The sequence below is a fragment of the Diadema setosum genome, chromosome 7, assembly GCF_964275005.1.
Source record: "Diadema setosum chromosome 7, eeDiaSeto1, whole genome shotgun sequence".
In the NCBI taxonomy this organism is placed as follows: Eukaryota; Metazoa; Echinodermata; class Echinoidea; order Diadematoida; family Diadematidae; genus Diadema; species Diadema setosum.
This window is the reverse complement of record NC_092691.1, coordinates 39,379,247-39,404,619: the sequence shown is the minus strand read 5'-3', so window position 1 is coordinate 39,404,619 and position 25,373 is coordinate 39,379,247. Positions and strand designations below refer to the sequence as shown.

The window sequence follows — 25,373 nt, the reverse complement described above, 5'->3', positions numbered from 1 at the left end:
GTTGATAAACGCAAAGCTGTTTTGAAACGGCTTTGTAGTCTTGTACTTCAGGCACGCCTTATGACCTCTTCTCCTCTGGTCGAATTGCGCAATGCAGCTGTGCAGTGACAGGCCAGTTAAAAAAAATCGTGTTCGCGAAGAGAGTTGATAAACGCAACTATTTTGAAAGCCGTTTCTAAAGGGCTTTGGAAAGGGCTATCGAAAGCCGTTTAAACAGGGGAGAGTTGATAAACGCAGCCAAAGTCGCATGCCGCCACTCAGAAATATTTGAAGTATGTGCTAAACTGGAGCTGCCTCACAGATAGGAAGACAATTGATTCATGTGGCATTGCATCATGACTCGTCACTCTCAAAGGAAGATATGTCTTTATTATGGTACATGTAATTGCTTTTCGCCGTCCCTTCTTAGAAAACAAGCGGCACATTAATAGTACAGGCAGTCAGGGCTTTGGAAAGGGCTCTCGAAAGGGCTACGGAAAGGGCTTTCGAAAGGGCTATCGAAAGGGCTATCGAAAGCCGTTTAAACAGGGGAAAGTTGATAAACGCAGCCCACGTCGTGTACATGTGAGTGTGATTGCTTGGTACAAATTGTATGCCTTTCAGGATGCAAGCTTGTAAAGATGTTTTGGGCCAGGTTGTTTATTACAGCGTGGGATAAATTATTCTGAAATGAGTGGGAACGATGAACCGTTGATGTAGTTTAGAACGCATCATTTATTATGAAAATATGAGTACATGTACATCTTGTCAAGACCTAGTTGTACTGGTATGTTGACTGTACAGTTTGATATAATTATGTGATTTTTTGAATGACTACACAAGGACGAAAATGACATAAACAGATATACCGTGCCTACACAGAAAGGCATGATTTACACTGGTGCATCTAAGTGCATTACAGTGCATACTGCTTCATCTTCATAAATTAGGCATGAACAAACTCGTATATAAATGGTCAAAATAGATATTGATTGGTGATTGGTCATAAAGCAGCGAGGATCAAAATCGTTACACGTGACATTGTATTGCGAGCATTGATGTCACGTAAGGGTGATAATGATTCGGGGGGGGGGGATTTCATGAAGCGTTTTGGTCGGATATTTTTTCTGACAAACTGTTACAAGCTACAGAAATCCTTGCATCTGATTGGCTAAGAGCAACTTTGTCGGACAAAATGCGTCATGAAATGCCGCCCAGAATTTGACCGGAATTTGACCGATTTGCATGGAAGCAACATATCATACACAAAACTTACGAGAAAACAGCATCAAACACGTCCAAATTAGTGAGGGGCGTGCATGTTTCGCGCTCAACGTGGCAAGTCACACCCCATGCATGGCTTTATTGACACGCATATTATGTATACCCGACGATATCGACAGTTTATATCCGGGTATCGAAAGCAACATCAGTCAGAGATGGCAACAGAGAAAGACACGTCCGTGAAAGCATCTAAGACCAGGTTTGCTCTCCTATCGGTGCCTATTGTGCCATTTACTCGTCTGATACAGTGTACATCCAAAAGTGGAGTCTACTACCGCGGCATTAGTTATGTAGCACCCGATAGGATTTATTAATCATTTACAAAAATGTAGGCATTTACATGTTTGCAGCTGCGTGTAATACGTTGTTGATAATTTATTTAGATAGGATGTAGATACGATGCAAGACAATGTTTCAGAGTGGAAATTATGACACGGAGAGAAAGATATTAGAGGGGAGAAAAAGAAAAAAAAATGACCAAAAAAGACAGAGAATAACTTTTTAAAGATAAAAAAAGCACAGTTTCTTCCTCCTTTTTGTGAATATCCTAGATCTTTCGATATTTACAAATTTTGATAAAGAATTAAGGAAAAAAAAAATAATGACAATATCATGATACTCCGGCATTTCAAATCTTGAATTTCCAGTGAAGAATGTTTAAAGCATGATGAACGAGAAAAAAAAAGACGATATGCATAAACAAGGTGATTTATACATTTCTGGAAAGCTTAAGTCTCTAGGAATATGAATAATTAACTTTCAGAAGGTAAAAACGTCTCCAGAACGATGGAGAGATGGTGTTTTGAGACCCTTTTTAGACCACCAGAACCCTATCTGACGGCGAAATTTTGGTGACCAAAATTATGACGTCACGAAATGTGCGCTGTGCTACCACTCCATCCACACAGTGAGCTCCGTCTATGGAGGGCCGTTGCGGACGTGGTTCGTTTGGGGCATACGTCTGGAGAGGCACTGTGCCCGTTTCCATGCATGCCCCAAACGAGTTGTGTCCGCAGCGGCCTTCCATATCCGTCGCCTCTCCCTCGCTCAAAATTCTTCTACCACTCCGACTTTGCCACTGTTACTATCAGTGTCATTGTCTCTGTCATCACTCAATTCACTCTTGATGTCAAACTCAAAGTCTGTCCGTACAATATAAGGTAAAAATTGGACGTTTTAATGTCTCAGCCGAGAAAGCAGAGGCGACTAAAGACAGGCCAGATAATGTATCCGCTCACTAAGAAATACGTGCTTTATGAATGGCGGCCTCGATGTCCCGCTGCACTCGTAAAGGCTTTTCTTCATTTCGTGACGTCATATTTCAGGGCTCGAAAAAGACGGCTTTCCCGGAGCGAATATCGTTGAAGCAAATCAGTCAGTTTTAATTCGCGATTTCTCATTGGCGCGAATATCTTTTGATAAGTCACATTAAAGGGACTGTACAGTACTGGTTGAGGTGGGGATTCATGTTTTGAACATTCCTAAGTGAGATAATGAGAAACCTCTTATGAAATATGAAAGAGCATGTAGTTTTAAGAAGGATTCAACGTTTATTTGATGAAGATTGGTTTTCAAATGGCTGAGATATCCCAAAAAAAAAAGTGATAATAATAAAAGGCGACAGGCCACGCCTTTTATTAGGATCTCTTTGTTTCACCTTGTTTTCGATATCTCAGCCATTTCAAAACCGATTTTCATCAAATAAACTTTTGATGCCCCTTAGAATTGTATGCTCTTTAACATCTCATAGAGTGGTTTCTGAATATCTCGCAAAACGTTAAAAGCTAAATCCTCACCTCAACCAGAACTGTACACCCCCTTAAAAAACTGTTTTAGGAGACAATTTCCTCTGCTTTGACACCTTCTTTTATATGATTTTCTTGATTTTAATGTCTCGTTCAAAACGTAGCTGCCGTATACACGTACACTGTCCTCAAACAGTGTCAGGGGCGCGCGAAAATCTCAGACTGAGATCAGGACTGCTTGGCCGTGACCGACCACTCCCATGACTCCAGTCGACCACGTAGGAGCCTCGCTGACTGGGATGACTCCATCGAGACAAGATGTGGGTCGTCGAGCTGTCTCTCCGCCACTGCTTTGGCATCATGCCCCTGAAGACAGACTTGAAACTCGGGCTGCAGAACGCATAGATGAAGGGGTTGACGATGCCCGTGATGTATGCCAACGTCTTGCAGGTGAGATGGACAATGATGGCCGTCCGTCCGTCTGTGTCTTCCCCCGTATTGTACTTTGTGACAACGTTCCATAGCAGGAAGGCTTCGAGTGGAGCTCGACAGATGAAGAAAACAATGACGATGACGACGACCTGCCGCGTCAAAGTCTTCTTCTCTCGATGCCGCACCCATCGAAGAGATCGAATACTACCCTCGCTTCTTTTCCTCTCGGTGTTGCTTCTCGTGAAGTCCAGTAGGATCCTCGCGTAGCAGAATGAATGGATTATCATGGGAATGACGAAGATAACCGTTGTGACGTAGGAGTATGTTGCGATGTGACCTATCGTAACGATGTCGTCACATTCGGAGAAGATGACACTTGGCACCATGAGAACGAAAGATGCTGAAAAGAGAAGACAAGACAGGATAGAAGACGCGACTTCATCAGTCGATTGAGATGACGCGAAAGATAAAAGCGGTCTGTGTGGTTTCCAAAAGGCAAAAATGTGTCATCAAGAGCTTCGTTTGTTTGGTTGTTGTTGGTGTTGTTGGTGGTTTTTTTTTTTGTTTTTTTTTTGGTTGTTTTGTTTTTGTTTTTTGCATTTTGGTTTAGCAGAAATTAATGAACCAGAAGATGTAAAAACTGCTCAAATCGACAGAATGTTAATATCGATTACATCTTTTCGTCGGGGGCTGTGACTGGTGGAGGTCTGTTGTCGTATCATTCAGACTAGCGAGCGCGTTCAACGTATGACTGTACCGCCCTCAAATCGTTACCTGGTATAATACGACTTAAATCAATTAGGCTCGAAAGCCGATGCAGATTTGTGTTTTATTTGGGTCTAGGGCAATTACCCCCTGGGCAATTACCCCGGACCCTTCCCCTGTCCCTAGTCCTAATCCTAATCCTGAAACTAATCCTAACCATAACCCAAACTCCTAACACTAAACCCAACCCTAACCCTAATCTTAACTCTAACCTTGCCACTAACCAGTATTTAGCCGGGGGTAATTGCCCTCTGGGGGTAATTGCCCGGATACGGTTTTATTTGCCTGTAATGAAACCCATCAATTGCTCACCGATCCAAGCACAGACTATGATAATCGTTCGCCGTCCTTTCGTCCACCTTTTGATTGACGTCAAGGGGTTGATTGTGACATCATACCGGAGCAACGTCATAACCAGAAGCAGACAGCAGGTAGCTTGTTGAGCAATCTGAATGTGAAAGAAAAAAAAGAAAGCGCCAAAAGTTCTTTGTAATGATTGCAGTAAACATGATTGCATTAGGAGAAAATGGAAATCGGTATTGGCATTGTGATGCTCGAGATGATTTAAGCAATAATACTGCAGTATATAGATAACGATGAAGTGATTAGGAGGATAACGAAACTGATGGTGATGGTGGTGATGCTGATCTTGACAGGAAAAACTACGTGTGGCGGGGGTATAACAACAACAACAAAAGAATAATGACGAAAATATTATAGGAGAAAACATTATGGGGAAACAGGGTTTTAGTTATTTCACCATTGTTATTGTTGCCACTACTATCAAGATTATCATCAGTGATCATCATCGTTGTACTGACATTTATGTGGCCATAATGGGGGCACTATCAGTTTGTCAACTTTTGCTCTCCTATAGTTTACATTATTCACTCATTTTCATATTTATGCATCCGTTTACAACCATCATTATGGAAATCTATACTATACTTCTCGCGGCGATCTGGGTTTCATGGGTGAGGCGTTACGCTGCTTCCAAGATATTCATCTAGATATCAATATATTTTGTTCTTGGACAAACAGCTCTGATTGATTTAAGTATAGGAAAACGTATGATATCAACGAAAAAACTTGATTTATTTGTAAAAATCAACAATTAGTCATATTTTCCATCTTCTTCTCAAAATATGAAACTCGGGGATAATGAAGTTACCAGCGATTCCCTATTTCAGTATATAAACAATGACAACACTATCAAGCTGCAAGAGGGACGACTTTTTTTTTAAATACTATTTTCGGAGGCTTGAAGGTGGTTAGTGCTCCGATATGAAGAAAAAAAATCCCTATAGCAAACCTCAGGAAGTCTTACGTTATCTTTTATATTTCTTTCGTTTTCCCCTCTCTTTTTATTTGTTACCTCCAGAAGCATGTGTTTGTTTGTTTGTGGTGTGCGTGCGTGTGTGTGTGTGTGTGTGTGTAAGGGGGGGGGGGGGATGACTGCAGCCCCTGATTCCGCGGCCCCTATGATATGAACATTAAAAAGTTCGGAATTTTGATAAATTATGTTAAAGGTGTCTTGTCCATGGTTCTCACCTGTATAGCAATAACCGTCATACTTTTCTCAAAGTAATCATGTTAACGCAGGCAACTCGTCAGCTCTGTTAACATGTCTGCCTCACATGTAATCATTATTTTTGTAACACTCTATCAAAAAATGGCTGGTGCACTTCATTTTACAGGTATATTTACATGTATAAGGTTGAGCGCACATGCATGCTGCACATGCTTCTGCTTGCTCTCCAAAAAAAAGCTTCTGCTTGCTTGTTATTTTGACATTTCACTTGATAATACTATTACCACCACCTGTGTAATAGTGCTCAGAAACTGCTAGACAAGTTTCTATCAGTGAAGCTCAGGTTTTACGCTGTATTTTGATATATTCATTTCTGGATGGATTTGGTTTTGGATTTTGCTGTACTCAGTGTGCCCTGTGCTTCCTTTGCATCACTGTGTAAGTAGCACATTCTGCTATGCTGTTCCTGCTTGGATGAACGTGAACATCTGGATTACAAGTCAGGCACAATGCAGCCTATTCATCTCAGAGTATTTGTTGCTCTTTGTCTCTGTGCTTTTCTGAGTGATCCAGTGCATTGCAGTAGCCAGTCTGCCCTACATCCTTTTCATCATGGATCATTCACCAGAAGGCACTTTCTAAAGAGGAGAATTTTATACAGTCCAAACTGCACTGCCTCCTTTCAACTAGACATTCTCCATGACGGTGATGTCCATCCAAACCCAGGACCCAACACCCAAAATGGAGAGATATCGCCTGCGTCAGGTTGCCGTGGTACATCTCACCATGCCCAACACCAAATCAAATACACCCCAGGTGAACTTCTGCGATGGAGACATACCAAACTGCAACTCCCGCGAGATGTTTGCGACATCATCAAGTCTTGTGTCATTCAACGGAAGAGAACACGGAGAGGAACTCGAGGAGGCCGCAAGAAGAATACTGTGTCACGTAACAACAAGCCAGTATCATCCTTGAATCTCCAGTTGTGTTCCATGAACGCCCAGTCAGTGTGTAATAAGACCGCTCTTGTTCAAGATTTCATCTGCGACAGTAATGTCGACTTGATTGCCATGACGGAAACCTGGTTAAAAGACACGCATTCAGCAATCTCTAGTGAACTTGTCCCTCCCGGATATCGTTTTGTTCATCGACCGAGGAGTGGCCGCCGTGGCGGTGGAACTGGCCTTGTCTTCAGAGAGACAATTGATGTTCATATGGTAGCTGCTGGTGAGAAGGACTCATTCGAGTTCGCTGAGTATTATATTTCATATCACACGTTTCATATGAAATTGATCAATATTTACAGACCGCCGTATTCAGAATCACATCCCGTGTCAGTTTCATCATTTATACCTGAATTTAATGATTATATTCACTGTCATTTGCTGTCTAACGTCCCCCTGCTGATTACAGGAGATTTCAATATTCATGTAGATATTATCAATGCTGAGTCAAGGTCTTTTTTGAATCTCCTCGAGTCTCTTTGCTGCAGGCAATTGGTTGATTTTAGTACACACAAACGTGGTCACACCCTTGACTTGTTGATTTGTCGGCAGTCAGATGATATTGTCATCGGCCAACCCTGGCCACATGGTTCTCTGTTGTGTGATCATATTCCTGTTATGTGCCGTCTTAAGTCATACAAACCTCCATTGCCTTTCAAAGTATTGTCATTTCGCAGGTTGTCTGCAATTGTTATTGAAACTCTACAAACAGATGTTGTTGAAAGTCAACTGTGTAAGCGCATACCGAGTGATGTCAATGAACTGGCTGTATTGTATGATGCTACACTGAGTGACATCATTGATAAGCATGCACCTGTGGTAACAAAGAAAGTTGTTTTGCGTCCCCAAGTACCTTGGTTCACTGATACTGTCAGGGCTGCAAAACGGAAGAAAAGGAAGGCTGAAAAGTGTTGGTTGAAAACTAGGAAAGACAGAGATTGGAATAGTTACAAGTCAGAACGTAATTCCATGCTGTATTTATTAAATAAAGCCCGCCGAAAGTATCACAATGATTTAGTCATGGAAAACAAAGACGACCAAAATCGTTTGTTTCACATGGTGAAGTCTTTGTTGAATGTAGCTAATAAGCAACCTGTAATACCACAGCACACTGACAAACACGCCTTTGTGAATGACTTAGGCAAGTTTTTTCATGACAAAGTAATGAAAATTCATGTCGACATTGAGTCAAGACTGAATGTGCTGAGCAAATCATTCACAGATTCTGTTCAAGAGACCTCACACAGTGCACCAATGTTTACAAGCTTTAAGCCACTCTCAGAGCATGATGTTGAGAAACTCATATCTAAGCTCAGTAAAAAGTCGTGTGCATTAGACCCAATGCCCACAAAGATTCTCTTACAATGTGATGCCGCACTGATTCCTGTGGTAACGTCCTTAATTAATCTCTCCTTAGCAACTGGTCAATTCCCCTCACAGTGGAAACATGCTTTAGTTAAACCCATTTTGAAGAAGGCTGGTCTAGATATGGAGTTTTGTAATCTGCGGCCTGTGAGTAACCTGAAGTATGTATCAAAGTTGGTTGAAGGTGCTGCCCATCAGCAAATTGTTGATCACCTTAATGTTAATTCACTTCTGCCTTTTAACCAGTCGGCTTACAGACAATACCACAGTACTGAAACAACATTGTTAAGAATTAAGAGTGACATATTGATGGCTATGGACAATCAGAAAGTGACCATATTGCTTTTACTAGATCTGAGCAGTGCTTTCGACACCATAGATCATTCTCGCTTAGTGGAATCACTGAATACTTGCTTTGGCATTGATGGTGTTGCTCTGAAATGGATTAAGTCATACTTAGTAGATAGATATCAACAGATCGATATTGATGGTACTGTTTCTGATTTTTTCCCAGTGCCCTCTGGAGTCCCACAGGGGTCTCGGCTGGGCCCTCTGTTCTTTACTTTGTACACAAGCAATCTGATCAAAAATGTGTATGATAAGTTTCCTGGTGTATCCTGTCACTGCTACGCAGATGACACACAGATGTATTTGTCGTTCACACCTGACGCACTTGCTCAGCAGCAAAGCGTCACTAAAATGGAAATATGTGTCAATTATGTACGTGAATGGATGCTGCTAAACAAACTCATGCTAAATGACAGTAAGACTGAACTGTTATTGATTGGCACATCCAAGCAAATATCTAAACTTTCTTTTGATGGGATATCGGTTGGAAGTTCTGTCATAAAGTCATCTTCCACTGTTAGGAATCTTGGAGTGTGTTTTGACACGCATCTGAACATGGAAGCACACATCACAAATGTGTGTAAATCATCATACCATATGATATATAACCTTAGACGTATCAGGAAATATTTTGATGAGAACAGTATGAAAATGATTGTCCAAGCATGTATTGTTAGTAAATTGGATTATTGTAATGGGTTATTATATGGACTCCCTGATTCTCAAGTTGGGCGCCTGCAGCGAGTCCAAAACTCCTGTGCAAGGCTTATTTGTAACAAACCTAGGTTTTCAAGGATTACTCCTCTTCTGAAAGATTTACACTGGCTTCCGATTCGTAAACGAATATTGTTTAAGATTTTGTTGATTGTGTATAAGTCACTTATCGGTCAAGCCCCCAGTTACATATCCGAATTATTAGTGTTTAAATCTCATCGACATACTCATAATTTGCGCAGTTCTAAGGACACTCTTCTTTTACAGATTCCAACATGTAAAACAAAAGTAACATTGGGAGACAGAGCATTTGCCTGTGCAGCTCCCAAACTCTGGAATGATCTACCACTAGAAGTCCGAAAATCCCCAACAGTAGCAGTCTTTAAATCACGACTCAAAACACATCTCTTCTTTTAACTGTTCGTTATTATCAAGCACATCAGAAGCTTTTGCAGCGCAGAAGAATATATGTCTATAGGTTTTGCGCTTTATAAATTGATATTATATATTATATATTATATATATTATATTATTATATATATCTTGGGATAAGCTGATGCTAGGTTATGAGGCTAGGTCCATCTTGAGTTACCAATATCTTCAAGGTTTCCTTTTATTTTCAAATTTATGCAGTATACACACATCGAAATCAAGTACTTGCGTCTTTCTTGTTTGTTAAGACAGAGACATTGTCCGTGTTACACAGGATGTGACTTTGAGAAAAACAAGGTCACTGTTTGAGTACTCCAAGGCTAATACTCGGCACAGTTAATGATTAATATGCGATTAACGAAAATTCACAAAAGTAATACAATATCTATTTCACTCTAATCCCGTCCCCTGGGAAATATTTTATGATGTAACACTTAGGGGTTGACGCTGAGATAAGAGCTTCATTCACGTGTGAATGTGTAGCACGGGAGGTCCCTGCTCCCTCCCCCTCTCTTTTATCATATCTCTCTTTTTCGTCTTTCTATTGTATACTGATCGTGCATCTTTTCTATAACTAGGACATTATAATTGTGCGAAGGAGATAAAGGAAGGTTTGTCAGCAGAAATTGCATGAGAAGTGGACAGGGAAAGAGAAAATTGTTTGAAGACTGTGTAGTTGATCACTTCTAGGCCTAATGCGAACGTGCACCAATTTAGTAAAGAGGAAATAATTCAGGAAGACAAAGACGTACATCTAAATAAATGCAACATGTCCTAAACATTGTGTAAAATCATCATCTTGTAGAACTGAATTATTTTAGGCCTACGAGGGAAAGTTACATTATTAAGATGAGCTGATGACGATAATGGTGACCACTGTTGTTGCTGTTGGTGATAATGATGAAAATGATGATGATGATGATGGTCAGGATGGTGATGATGAATAAATGATGATGATGATAATGAAAATGAAGATGATGATGATGAGGAGGAAGAAGAAGATGATGATGATAATGATGATGATGATGATGATGATGATGATGATGATGATGATGATGGTGGTGGTGGTGGTGGTGGTGGTGGTGGTGATAGTACATTAGTGATGGTGATGTATTGAGGATGAGGAAACGGTAACAATGATAACGTTAATGTTTCAATAGAAGAATAGGAAAATGCTGAAGGCGATGAGGAAAGCAGAAGGGTGGGGTGATTATTGAGTAGAAAGAGAAGTTGGAAGAGATTTAAGGATGGTGGCAAGAACGCTGGTATTCAAAATGGAGAGGGAGGAGACTGTCGGAATGAGAAATAAGAGGAAGAGGAGGGAGAAAAAGAGGAAGAGGAATTACGAGGACAAAAGATGATGAATATCATAGGAGGGGCAAGTGAAAGCAGTGGTACCACAAGGAAAGCAAACTGTAGGTCCTAATTGGAGTGATACTCTGAGACTTACATTGATGGATTTCGTACGACTGCGCTCAAAACCCGATGCAAAATGTACTCACATACTGCAAATAACTGACGACCTGACACTGTATCCAACTCAGTTCTCTTATCATTAGTGCATTCAGCATCGCGTTGATGGTCAGGTAGATGATGTCCGAAACTGCAAGGTTGGCCTTCAGCTGGTTGATCGTCGTGCGGAGGGACGGGAAAGAAGCGACGAACCCGATGACGAGAAGATTGCACGTGATGCCGATGACGGCGATGGGAAGGAATAAGTAGAGGTCATAGAGCTCGGCGAAGTCGGTGGTCGAGTTAGGCTGCAGACCGGCTGATCTTGGGCAGGGAGTGTCGGTCAAGGATGACACCTTGACAGTGGCACCCAAGATATTGCCACTGGACATAATGCTATATACGAGTGGTAGAGCAATACTCAATGAAATTGAGTATGGTAGAGCAATAAGCAATGAAATTGTTTCTCTGCCACTGGAAAGTATGTGGACGAACAATTACTCATGCGTTTCAGAAGGGTGCGACTCTACAAGTCTGACGAAATCAAAGCTTAGAGACCATGCTGATTTGTTTGTGGCGTTACCCAATTTCTTCTTCACAATCAAACCCTAATTTTGTTCACTCAAAGAGAAGGGGGGGGGGGGGGTTAATAAGATTAGTTGAAAGCTACTGCAGTGCGCCAATACCTGCACGAGTGTATGGAAATGATGGCAACAGATGGTTCAGCGCCGAGTAAACACCATCATGAAATTAATCTGTCACAGACACCTTATCTTAGATAACATCAGTGATGCTACTTGAAGGCAGCTTGCATAATTATATGTCTTAACGAATCTCGATTTGTCACCATAATAAGGCACAGTTTGATGTGGGTCTTCCATCATTGGTATCTTTAGCATTACCATAATCATTACCATCGTCATCACAGTGGCTGGGAGAGGTTTCAAGAAATTTTGCACTTGACATTCATCAAATATACATATATATATATATATATATATATATATATATATATATATATATATATATATATGGATATATATATATATATATATATATATATATATATATACATATATATATATATGGATATATATATATATATATATATATATATTATATATGATGTGTGTGTTTGTGTGTGTGTATGTGTGTGTATGCACACACATTTTCGAGCGATTTGCTTTTTCTCGAGTGTTTAATTTTTATCTTTTTAATATATTCTTTTAAATTTCTTTTTCCATATTGTTTTGGCAAGGGTGGAGATGGAGGGTGGATGGTTACAGAAGACTTTCTTGATAGTGGAGATGAGAATGTGTAAAGTACATGTACAACACTCTTTTCCCTCCCTCCCCTAAGACACCCCCCCCCCCCCCTTACATACATAATTTTTATTACTACAATAAGTTAATGTGTTCTTATGTGAATGTGATGATAGAAAGTGAGAGAGAAAGGAACAAAAAAGAAATGAAAGAATGAGTAAATTTATTTGGCAAATTAGAAAATAATGACAGCAATGTAGATTTTTTGCGGGGTGGGGCAAAATTAAATTGAGAAAGGTTTTCTTCTAGATTTTTTAAATGAGAGATGCTGGGTTGAAGCCCAGCAACCCCAGTTTTGATGGGATCACAAACCATCGCAAAACAATACGGTTATATTTAAATGTAATACTGCATGTGTGCCTCTCTAGCCAAGTATTAAATAAGGGCCACCTGATAGCGATGGGGGTGATACATTATCACACAGCTAGGGGTGTGTTTTAATTTCAACATGTGTGAAAAGTGTGAAATGTAGAGCAGCGCCCTCATGGACGACAATGCTCACAGTGAGGAGGCTCATGTCGGCAAAACGAGGCAATTACATGTACCACGATTTAGACATAACAACTTCACATTTTCTCTCGCTTTTCCTTTGTTGCGGGATTAACTATTGTTTTGAAATTATTCATTACATTATAAACTGACAAACAAAATTGTATACATTGCACGGTTAGCGCCACGGGGGGGGGGGGGGGGGGGGAGTGGGGGCCAGTGTCTATTTCTGCTGATGCCACCTTCAGGTTTCATCAGCTAATGAGAGAAAAAAAAAAAAGCCCTAAGCTAGTACAACTTGTTGCAATCGGCTTCCAATCGACATCGACTTGCAAGCAACACAAAGAAAACTTAACCACAATTTTTTTTTCTTCTCGTGCCACTTTCGGATGAAAAAAGTGGGGGTGAGGTGCCAAAGTAGTTAGACCCTATGTATTATGCAAAATAAGTGCTGTCACTGACAGGCCGAGCAATAATGATAGTCTATTAACATTACCAACTGACCTACATGTATTTGGCAATCTCCTCTGAATCCTTAAGATTCTACACTAACCTGAAAAAAAAAATGATGGAATGTCCAAAGTATGAGTAGCTTTAAACAAGACCTGTTAAACGAGAACTCTGGATGATTTTCAGACTTTTACATTTGAACAACTATAAATTAGTTATACTGGGTATAGAGAATTTATAGCGATTGGGATAAGGAATAATAATGTTTTCGAAATTTACAACAAATCACAATGAACAAGGATGATTGCATAGTAGCTTCACCATAAGAATGCATGAGTGGTGGCTCAAGGAAGCAGAGCAAAAGAAGAAAGCATGGATAAATTCTACACAGGTGATCTTGTTGAGCTAGCAGTATTGTAATAAAATATATACTGTACATATATGTATTGCTACATTTCTGAAATATGTGAGCCTCCTACCCATGCATTCTTACCGTGAGCCTCCTCATGCATTCTCATAGTGAAGCTATATGTCATCATTCTTCTTCAGTGTGAATTGTGTTGGGTTTTTCAGATTGTACATAGTGTATAGGCTTCTCTGCTCAAGGACCACAATTACTTCCACACATTTTAACATGAAGTTGTTAATTAATGTACTAGATGATGTGAAATTATGACTTCCCCTTTAAAGAAGATGCATGGATTAAAAAGAGCAGAATAAATATGACATTATACAATGATCAATTTTTCCACCCTCTTGGGAATTGGCAGACTCTTTTGATCCAGGTCGTTTTCTTCATTAATTAGTACATCCCAAGTATTGTATCAGCATCACAATAAAAACACAGAACTGTATGTATTTGTGATTACATATTTATTATTCTTTTTGTTTGTCTCTGCTCTGAAAGTTTCAGCTAATGAACAGCTGGAGTGTTAACAGGTTGATCAACAAGTATGCATTACATATTCATTTAAAAGACATACATTACTGTAAATGTAGAAATTTTCATGGTACATTAACTTTCGCGTATTTTTTGCTACTTCTGGCTAACCTGATCTCTACAACCCGCAAAAATATATTCAGTTTTCTCTGCACATCTTGAACAGTGTTGAGTGGGTTGACAATTGTGCACCGCAGATTCAAGAATCCGTGAATATGTTTTTGAGCTGCTAAGAGTGAAAAATTAATCACGCGAAAATATCAACACTTACAGTACACATACCTTAGACGAGAACATCAGCAATAGACCATTTCTGTAATGTACTACAATTTATGGATGTTTCTTTGCCGACAGCCTAGTAACAAAGCATTTCATTCACCTGCTCCCTCCAATTAAGTTCCTATAGGTTTGACTTCAATCTGTTGTTGCTAGGTAGGGAAAGTCTCCCGCAAGCTTTGTGGTTGTTAAGGGCAACTTTTATGAATGATGCATGCATAAAATCTGAATACATTACAGAATTGGTCTCCTATTGATTGACATGACAGTCACCCTTGCCTAAGTCAAATCCAAAGGGACAAGAAATATGAATTTCGACTTACACGATAGAATTAACACATACCCATTCGAAGTAGAATTTTTTCTTGGACTTGGCCAATTTTTTGACTCGCGCAAGGTCAACTTAGGCAAGAATGAGTGCATCTTAGCAACTGTGTTTGAACCTGTTGAGGACAGACTGATTTTGCAACAACATGCATTTAACATAGACCCCTGCCCAAGTATACTCGGGACTCGTCCTAAACAGGTTAAGGAAGAAACAAGAAATACATGTAGTCATGAAATGTACAGCAATCCTGATACAGTACATAAGCATAAAGCTGGCCAGAACTTGAAATACATGTAGCATACGCAAATTAGGCAATATTGTTTTACAGTAACTGTACATTATAACGGCAGTTTACGATTATACCGTACAGTAGCACAACTCCTTGTGCAACATATTCATAAATTCCTCTGAAACAAAATTCCCTGTGTTCGCTGTGATTACCTTTTTCAAAGAAGAATGTGTTCCAGCATTTATTTCTTCAAACTTTTGATATATACACACTACTCTGCAAGCTTTGAATTGAGAGATCCGTGCATTGCAACCTCTGGCTGATGGTGAAACCCTAAAAACAAAAAGTGCTGGAGGCACTATATGTAATTTCAGCGTCTGGCGAGAGGGGACTGATTATTCATAAAGGCGGACTTTGTTCTAATTAACATAGACTCATTTCTTGATTTTTTTTTTTTTTTTTTTTTTTTGGGGGGGGGGGGGGTTGTCTCTCTACAGGGAATAGCTCTCTTTTCATTAGCTTGAGAGCTTCAATAAGTTTTGAAAAGTTTTTCCACATCTTTATGCATCCACGTCCTGCCCCCTCCCCATTCCACAAAAAAAGACAAACTAAAAACACTTAACATAACCTATTATTAAAGCCTCTTACACATGTCCCTGAATGCTTACATAAAAGAAAACAATAACATGATAGGCTTTCTACTGTTGTTGTCGTTTTTTTACTTTCTTTCTTTTTGGTCCAGCAGAAGAACTTCAAGAATGTATAAATACAGCGTGCTGAGCTTATGTATCCCTGCCGGCATATTCACCACGCAACTACCATACAGGAGACACTTTTTTCCGGAAACAAAACACAAACATAATTGCCATCTGATGACAGAAAAAATATATTGTCTAGATGCTTTTTCCAAATAGCACGGACAGCCATGAACTCTTGAAAGCCTGAACTCTGACTCTACACAAAGTCACCACAGAGGGCAGTGTCCTACAAATAATCTGTTTGTTGACTGGAAAAAAGAAAAATTAATAAAAACCCTCCCAGGAATAGATTTGATTTGTACATGTATACACATTCTCACAAGGTATAATTTGGAGCTTAAAAGAGTATCAGCATGAGCCCTTACACTTTTCACTTTAATATGACACTGCGAGTACTGTACATGTACACCAGTATGTACAAGTACAAATGTACCGGTAGGCCTACGCCCCCTCATTGAAATACATGTATACTGCATGTACTGGCCACACATATTCTGCATTATGAGATTCTCAATGTACCACAGAATTTGCAATATAATTGCAAACCTATCCCGTTCAGCCATATGAGTACATGTACATTGTACTCTCCATCAAATCACAAACCAAGTAGGAATATGATTTACCATAATATTATTTGTTTTGTTGTTGTTGTTTTTGTTGTTTGAGAGATTTACTGACTTCAAAAAAAAGAGAGAAAAAAAAGAGAAGCAAACTACAAACAACTTCCCAATGGAGAAGGTCCATCATGACCGACACACATTTCCACTTGGTATTAAGAGTCACAAGTAACTTCCCAAGCTTTTGACAGCAACGTGTTAGACCTCATTAAACAAGCTTTAACACTTAACTGTGGCCCTGCATCACAAAATCACCAAAAAGAAATCACACATGCATTTTTAGTTAAGGCATGGAGCTACAAAGGTAGCTCCATGGTTAAGGGCAGGTTCTGAAAGAGCAGACTCTAAGCTTTAAAATGACATACATGCATAACTCGGGTACACACTCTGGGAAAGTGTTTTACTGAGAATGGAGCCTTTGGAGTTCAGGGTCTATTCAGGTGCTTAATCTCACCAAGCTGTGGTCTGTGCAATGAATGAGATAAAAAACTGGATGTTATACTCCGCAGCAACCAAGGGATTATCAGATTAAGCTGAAATTTGGCACATTCTATCAACACATTCTACTCATGACTAAGACCAAACTTTCAAACACCATTAATTATTCGAGCTAAAATAGTGTAAAGGGTTTTTAAGAAATGAAAAGGGTCTTTTGAGACATACCTAATGACACTATATCTACCAAAAAGTGTTCCAGAAAATCTACACATCCCGTCTCCCACTGTCTTCTGTCTGTTTTATGATCCCCAACTTTAGAATTCTGCAGTGCTAAGAAAAGTGATTCTTTCAGAAAATATTAGAGATTGACTAGGTTGACCTATTTCACTTATTTTGAGTCTTAACATAAAATCGGGATATGAAACTTTTTTGTCGGTTTTGTGATGCATGGTCACATACATGTATAAGCAGCTCATTGAAAGGGAATCACCCAAGTCCCAATTCCTGCTCACAATCATTATAGAGCCATACTCCCCTAATCACTTGATCGGCAAATCTTTCTTGATACTAAAAATCTAGATTGACTGAAGTATGACAGTGAAAAAAATATCCTTGAATCCGATAACACAAAAACGATCTTTGTTTTCCTTCCCTAGCACTCACACATCCATACAGCTCCTTAGTCATGCTTACAATGTGTGTCGCGGACATAGAATGTCTCCCATCAGTATTATCTTGGTAGCATACATGTGACACATAAACTATCAAGGTACCTGTACCTCTGAAAGTAGTGTCAAGTTTTTGAGGCTTGCACGATAAGAAAAGAAGTAAAACTTTGATAATGATGAGTCTCTCTGGCAAATGACTACTGTAAATTCAGAAATGTCATGTGCATTTTAGTTTCGCAAATTTTGTGACAGCCAAGATTCGTGAAATCAAAATTCATGCAAAAGTTCTTGTCTGCATTTATGCATTGAATGCAAGTGGCAATTTCCAAAAATTTCATGCCGGGTAACAGATTGTCTGCTCCAATTCGCAAAAATTTCATGCCGTGAACATTCCCTGCTTTATGTCCATTGATCATGTGACTGTCAACTGTCATGGCTGTCCTTGTCAGGGTTGGCTTGGTCCTCCCCAAATTTTGATGCGACTTTGACGACATCAGATGTGACAACTCTCTCTTGCACGTAAATTCTCATCTTAAGGCTGGAATCTCTTTGATTTAACATGAATGTATGAAAATGAGGAGGAGAAAATCATGACAGCCCCTGTCTGATGCCCATCTTGACAATACATGCACACGAACAACAAAGTCTGCAAAACGACTGCATTGTCTTAGAAGACCCCAGCTTAACTATAATATTATTTTGGATTTATAGGTGTACATTATGTCATATAAAAGAGATAACACCTCCGTCAAACCATTAGGGGTATCATATGTGCACTCACAGCTTTAAAAAATGAAATTGCAATCCAATATATTTTTTTTTCTTCTTTTGGTAATGGTATGGGTTTGACAGAGAAACCAAATGTGACAAGATAACAATTTCTGCTTCAATTTCCCGTTGTAACAAAATTCCCCCTACACAGGCAAATACCAGCTGCGTGAAGCTGCTTTTGGGTTCAATATTATGGATGCAATTTCAAAATAAATGAGAAGATATTACTGTACTTGCATGCAATAAAAATATCAAAACAAAAGAGAAATGCAGGGTTTTTTTTTTTTTCATTTTTTTTAAAAGAATAAAGTTGAAGATATTTTCATTCAGTCTAGTTTGATACGTGAATTTCTTGCTATCTTAACATCCCCGAAATATCACAACTACCAGGCAACTGAGAATTAAATGCTGTCAAATATGTTAGAAATAATCACATACAATCACAATGTTACTGGTTTATGATGAATGATTTTATACGCAGGTGAGAGACAACATAGCAAAATCACCACTATCTTCACAGGTGTAACCATACACCAAAACTTTCTGTCTGTCTGTCTGTCTGCAGCTGCTTGGCGGGATTGGATGTGCTGACACAAAACTTAACCCCAACTGCTCCTGTCAGGGGTTACAAGTCACTCCATGCCATGTTAATGTCTCTTTGTTCCTTCCAACTTGACGTACAGTGAGCAATATGTTCCATTAATGTTGCGCAATGGCCATAAGAGGGGGCCAAAATGTTGCGGCCCACTTGGTGGTGTAACACTGCATGCAGAAGCTGAAAAGGGTCAGTAACATAACTTTTTTTTTTTCTTCTTAAAGTGCCACAATGTCTCTTGACTAGTAGCCTTATGATCCAGCGCTATCCCTGTTGCTGTTTCCGTGCTGTAATCTGGGCATTTTCCTCGCTGGTGGGGACTCGGCATCTAGATTGGCATTTCCCTGATCTCGCTTTTTGTGAACATTCTGAAAGTGAGGTACAAGAAAATTGAATGCATCAGTAGGGAGTAAAAGTGAGATAATATACTGCACTAATTCTCAAATTACAGCAAGAATAAAGCATAGGGCGTCACGAAGTCCACCCTACACTGTAGTACATAACAAAACAAAACTGAGATCAGAATGGAGCATAATGTACTTGTAGATATTACAATCAATATCTTTAGCTGCACTCTTCATCAGGGCAGGATGGTAAACATGTTATCATCTGTATGACTGTAAAAGAAAACATGCCAGAAAGAAGAAAAAAACTATAAAAAAACAACAACAACACTGATCATAATTACAAACTCTTGCACATTAAGTCTGCAGAATTTGAAATCGTCATGCCCCCCAATTAAAAAAAAAAAAAGAATTGTGAGTTTCAGGGCAATGGCATAATAATGAGTGTAGTGAGTGAACATTGAATAATTTCCCCCCTTTTTTTCGATATTTGTGGAGTTTTACAATGCGAGCAAATTTAAAGGCATTTCTAAAACTACCTAGTACTCTAGCCATGACTGTTACTCCAGAATGTAGACTCATCTATCTTGGCAGCAAAAGAAACCTTTAACATACACTTCTCAGGATTACCTTCTTATCCCATTGTTGATGCAGGTACCTCAGAAGAATGTTTGTCTTTTCTGTTGTTATCACTGTAAAAAAAACAAAACGTAATTAACTGCATTTGTATGAATGTGATTCCAGTGATCAGCAATTCAATGAGTCAAGCATAACCCAATATATTTCTGTCTAATATGCAGTATGCAATCATTTCAACGAAACAAATGCATTTCATACAGGGAACTCAATGCAATTCAGACAAAGCATGCTTACCTCAAGGGATTTTTTTTTTCTTTCTTTTAAAGAATATTTATCACATCAGGTATATACTGAGGCAAACAGGGATTAAAAGTAAAGTAATTCTAAAGATGATAATTTTTGGTTGCTGCTGTAGAAATACAGACTTGTATGACGATTGCAAATTACTCTTACACTCATACAGTACATTGCATCAGAAAATCCACTCCCAGGGTGGGAAACTTATGCCTGAATTCATGATGGTGGTTTACTCTCAGACCATAGTCTAAAATAAGCGTGAATCAGGCATAACTTTGACATGCGCCTATTAATATGTGTTTGTTACTGGACGTCTGTCGGCGTACGCAATCTGTCACTCATTATTTACACAGAAAAAAAAATTAAATAAACCATAGTTTGAATTTAAACCATCTTCCTGAATTCAGGCCTTAATGCTTTTGTCACTGACAGAATGCCATTGCTTTGATGTTCACTAGAATATTTAATCTTTTGAAAAGATTTTCCTGCTATTTAATGAAATAACTGTGATGGTTGCACAATAATTCAAAGTCACAATTCCAAATCCCAAAACAGCAATACTCATTCTTAAGTCCTTACATCTATTTGAAAACAGTTATCAAACATCCCAATTATTGCTATTGACATATCTGATGCTGGTGTAACTTTTCTTCAATGACTAGGGAAGGTTAACAATTCATACGAAACTGGAGGAGAGCATGCAGAGAATGTACTACTGTAAAACATCAAAGTAAATCAAGTGGATATTCAAATATAAAACTTGAATTGAAACTGAAAAGTGCTAAAATCTGAAAATTACATAACAAGCATACATTATTCTGCTACAACCACATAAAATACAATGATTATGTTTATGACATCCATATGTATGGACAAATACATTTGTATGTAATCATTTTAATAGATACATACCCTGTTCTGATGGATAATCTTTGGTTGGTAGATACACACTGGGCTTCTTACTTTGCTGAATTATGATGTAAAAGACAAACAAACAAATGTTATCAAGTAATAATAATAATAATAATAATAACAATAATAATAATAATAATAATAATAATAATAATAATAATAATAATAATAATAATAATAATAATAATAATAATAATAATAATGATTATGATAATGGTAATGAATAACATTTATATAGTGCTTAATACTTGATATAACAGTAAGATGAAGGTTTTCATGAATCAAAAAAACAGTATGCAGAGTCACATGTACATGTATGAGAACTAAGATGAAAAAAAAGAAAAGAAAATGAAACTCCCCACGTATCCACAAAGTAATACATCAAGTATAATTTGAAAAGTAATGTAACATAGTATAATCCAAAAATGACAGATTTTTAATGTTGCAAAGCAACAGTATATATTAACACTGCACATTGATTGTAATACATGTACTTCAAATAAGGACATTGATATTCACCTTGGTTATGAAATACATGTATGCCATATGTAAGAATTCAAAGCTTTTATCATACATTCTGATTAGGCCAATACAGTTGTAGCTCATACAGGCTGTCATGTGCTATATATTTTTACCTACCCTCTTTAGGATACCTCCAGCACATCCTTCAGTAACATCAATTCAAAGCAACATAAAGAGTTTTTCATCTGGCAGACAGTTGGATATTTTTGAAATTAATTGTGCAATGTGTTCTATTAAAAGTCACCATTACATGATGAAGGCATAAAAAAGCTCCTTCTCTCTTTAATGACACAACCATTTAAAATGTTGGGGCATCAAAGCAAGCAAGTGAACTGCCTAAACATGCACAATTTTATTTGATTTAGGAATTAATATTTGGGCTGTCAGTCAGAAATAGCTAACATACAAATGTATACTTACAGTGCTTCGATTTGGCTCTGTGTGAAACCTTGTGAAGTTATTTTCATTGTGGCAGGGAAGGCCTTTCAGTAATTCTCCAACACTCTGACAGAAAGAAAAAAACAAAACAGAACAAAACCCAAAAACATGGGGGCAGGGAGGATAAGAAAAGCATTCAAACATGCAACATGGCATTTGTTCAATCATGCAGCAGAGCATGTATTTTTCCTTGATACCTCACACACAGCATACTACATATATTTGATGTCATGAAATCTGATCTAGAAGAGATCATTTACTTTTTTTTCTATACCGTACTTCATTCGTTGAGATCAAGTGAATTTCACACATTTCCTGTTAAATATGGACTGTTACTCTGGATTAGCACAATCGGACATGATATGTTTAAGACATGCCATCTCAAAATGTTGTGTAATGGCCTAGAACATTCGTTGAGATCAAGTGAATTTCACACATTTCCTGTTAAATATGGACTGTTACTCTGGATTAGCACAATCTGACATGGTATGTTTAAGACATGCCATCTCAAAATGTTGTGTAATGGCCTAGAACATCTGATGACATGAACAATATGAGATATTTTAGATGCTAGAGTGTGGTACTTACAAACTGTAGTACTGGTCTACTCCAACATAGTACAATTGTATGTCATCTAAAGTTTTTCAGGTTGGTCAATGAGGGGTATGAGCATGTTGCTGCAACAAGCTCAAATTCTTGTGCAACATCCTCAAAAGCCAGCAACATCCTCAAGAATTGGCAACATGCTCAAAATAACATGTATTTAAACATACATAAATGTGAAAAACATGTGTAAAACTTGAGAAACATCAAACTAGTTTAGAAAACTTGTGTGCAAAACACAAGACAAAATATCGAATGTTAGCAGCATGAGAAATAAGTCGCGAAATATTTTGCACTACATGCTCGCACATTTCCTCACATTCACAGCTTGTGATATGTTCAGATTTCAAGTTGTGGTCTAGCAAAAGGTCTATAATTAAGGATCCCTTAGAAGTAGCCATACCCACACCACAAAATCTCTTTCAATTTACTGCATTCAAGTCAAAACTTGACAACAGCTCATCACTGGCAAACCCATTTAACCCAGATAGTGATCAATGTCTGACTCCTTCCCATCAACACATCACCTAGATTCTATTTTTATTGATTATGAAACGGGCTTTAGAATCTTTGCAGTCTGATTGGTCAATTATTGTGAATTGATTCTTACTGACCCACATCGAGCCATGCATCCTGTAAAATCTGAATGCATGGCTCAAGCCTTGTATAGTGTTGTAGGTTAGCCTGACCAGACACCGATGTGTGAAGCACAGACAATTGTGTACAGCGACAGGGATGTGTATACAGTGTAGTTGGTTGTAGGTGTATCGGATGCATGATGGGGAGAAAGGTTGAATTTAATGATCAAATCGGTGAGAATAGGTTGCTCTCGTTTAAGTTTGGAAACGGTCTAAAATCCAAGAGTGCAGCAAGTGGATTTACACAGTTAGAATGTCAAACTTGCGCATCTAAGTTAGACTTTTGTATCCAATGCTCACAGACCCACCCTGTCTTGTGCATCAAATGTACAATTGTATACTGGCTTACATTCGTGGAAAACAGAATTGTCCACATGTGGCATGTGGCATTACGGGATTGGGCCCCCACTTTGGTTTTTTTTTTTTTTTTTGCACCCAACAAAGGAATTAAGGTGTCACCACATTGCCCCCCTTTTTTTTTCACCCCGGAAGTGTGTGAGTGAAACTATGAAGAAATAGATAAGAGACCTTGAAGTGAGAGCATGGAAACGTTATGTTTTTGTACTGAAGACCCCCCCCCCCCCCCTCCCCTTTTCTTTTGCTTCTCAGCTGAAGAAACCCGAAGAAACCCGGAAGTGGCAGATGAGCTGAAGACCTTTTTTTTTTTTTGCTTGTCAGCTGAAGAAACCCGGAAGTGGAAGGAGGAGCTGATGACCTTTTTTTTTTTGTGCCCTCCCCCCCCCCCACTTCTAAAAACGTTCCACCGGCCCTGTGATGGAGTGAGGACCCCATGCCTTGGCTATGACTTTCCCCCTTTCCTGTCAGTGCAGTGGTTCTGTCAGCGCAGCGGTTCTGTCAGCAGGTAAATAAGCACGATGTAGTCGATGTAGGGCACTTTGTCAATCAGTTGCAAGAAAAATATCTCGACGGAAGAATTTCATAAATTTGAATAACAAAGCAGTACCCACTGCATGCTATAAGTAGATTACAACAAACACTTTCTGTCAGGCGAAAGCTCGGTGGTCTAGTGGAGATGACGCCTGTCTGGTGATCAGGAGGTCGTAGGTTCGAATCCTGCCCGAGTATGTATGCCCATGATTTTTTATCATGGCTACTACTAAAACACTGATCAATTCAGTGCTTATTTACATCGATGTAGGGCAATTTATCAATCAGTTGCAAGAAAAACATCTACACGGAAGAATTTCATGAATTTGAATAACAAAGATTGGTCTGTTGTATCTGGTCGTCAGGGGTATGTTCCGCGGAGACTGCGTCTGACGTCTGTCGGCTGGCTTCACGGAATCCCCTCTGACGGGTTATGGAGGAGAGCTGATAGAGTCAAAAAAGATAAATAGTCCACTGGACTTAGTGGACAGACAGATTTTTCTCTCTACCCTCTAGACTCTATAAACGTCAGTCTCTAATACTCTAGCTCTTTTACCCCGACTAACGTGTTAGTCTACTGCAGTTGAAGCCGTGCGACACTTGCGTACAGCGACAGACAGGGCATCCTTTTATTGAATAGCCAGTCTCTCGAGCTCCACTTAGCTCCACTGCACTGTACACAACCGAATCTAAACTAAGCGCAGTATTGAACAGGACGACTAGATTGTCTAGAGTATTCTAATACGTGGTAGTATATTTGTACAGTACATGTAGTAGAAAATATGCCTAGTTAGTGGTATAAAATCGAAGCTTCAAGTATTTTATTTCTTGGTCACACTGCTGCAATCAATGATATATCATATGGGTGAGCGTGAGAGAATCCCCAGCCCAGCTCAGAACACTCTCAGCAATTTTTTAGCAATTTATTTCAAGTCTAACGAACAGACACTACTCAGTACTTTCTTACTATCTGCAAAGATTAGACTTCTGGATTTTCTCACCATGTTGTTCAAGCGTTGCAGAATTCTTGGTATAGAAATATGTAGATTTTAGTGAAGATCTAATAAGAACGAATCACGTCAAGAAGGGCGAAAGAGGGTACGGGTCACTTACTGCATGCAAATTGTACGGTAACACCGGGCCGTACGTACAGTGACTGCGTGTATGTGGTATGGGACTGATGGAGTAGGCTACTAGGTCGACGTACACACACCTAT

The 25,373-nt window shown here is 38.9% G+C and overlaps 2 protein-coding genes and 1 non-coding gene across 3 annotated transcripts; 1 reads left to right on the top strand and 2 right to left on the bottom strand.

The window, feature by feature from the left end:
* Window positions 1-3,196: 3,196 nt before the first annotated feature.
* Window positions 3,197-11,446, bottom strand: LOC140231235 (G-protein coupled receptor 54-like). Its single transcript, XM_072311380.1, has 3 exons — window positions 11,105-11,446; window positions 4,518-4,653; window positions 3,197-3,840 (listed from the first exon to the last, which is right to left on the bottom strand). The coding sequence occupies exons 1-3, from the start codon at window positions 11,444-11,446 to the stop codon at window positions 3,197-3,199; spliced, it is 1,122 nt and encodes a 373-aa protein (XP_072167481.1).
* A 4,122-nt stretch (window positions 11,447-15,568) lies between these two features.
* On the bottom strand, window positions 15,569-25,253 carry LOC140231326 (DET1- and DDB1-associated protein 1-like). The gene is made up of 5 exons (XM_072311480.1): window positions 25,158-25,253; window positions 22,010-22,093; window positions 21,068-21,122; window positions 19,910-19,971; window positions 15,569-19,303 (listed from the first exon to the last, which is right to left on the bottom strand). Exons 1-5 carry the CDS (start codon window positions 25,158-25,160, stop codon window positions 19,187-19,189), a joined length of 321 nt encoding a protein of 106 aa, XP_072167581.1. The 5' UTR covers window positions 25,161-25,253; the 3' UTR covers window positions 15,569-19,186.
* Window positions 24,282-24,354, top strand: Trnat-ggu (transfer RNA threonine (anticodon GGU)). Its single transcript has one exon. It is a non-coding gene; the product is annotated as a tRNA-Thr (tRNA).
* Window positions 25,254-25,373: the final 120 nt, after the last annotated feature.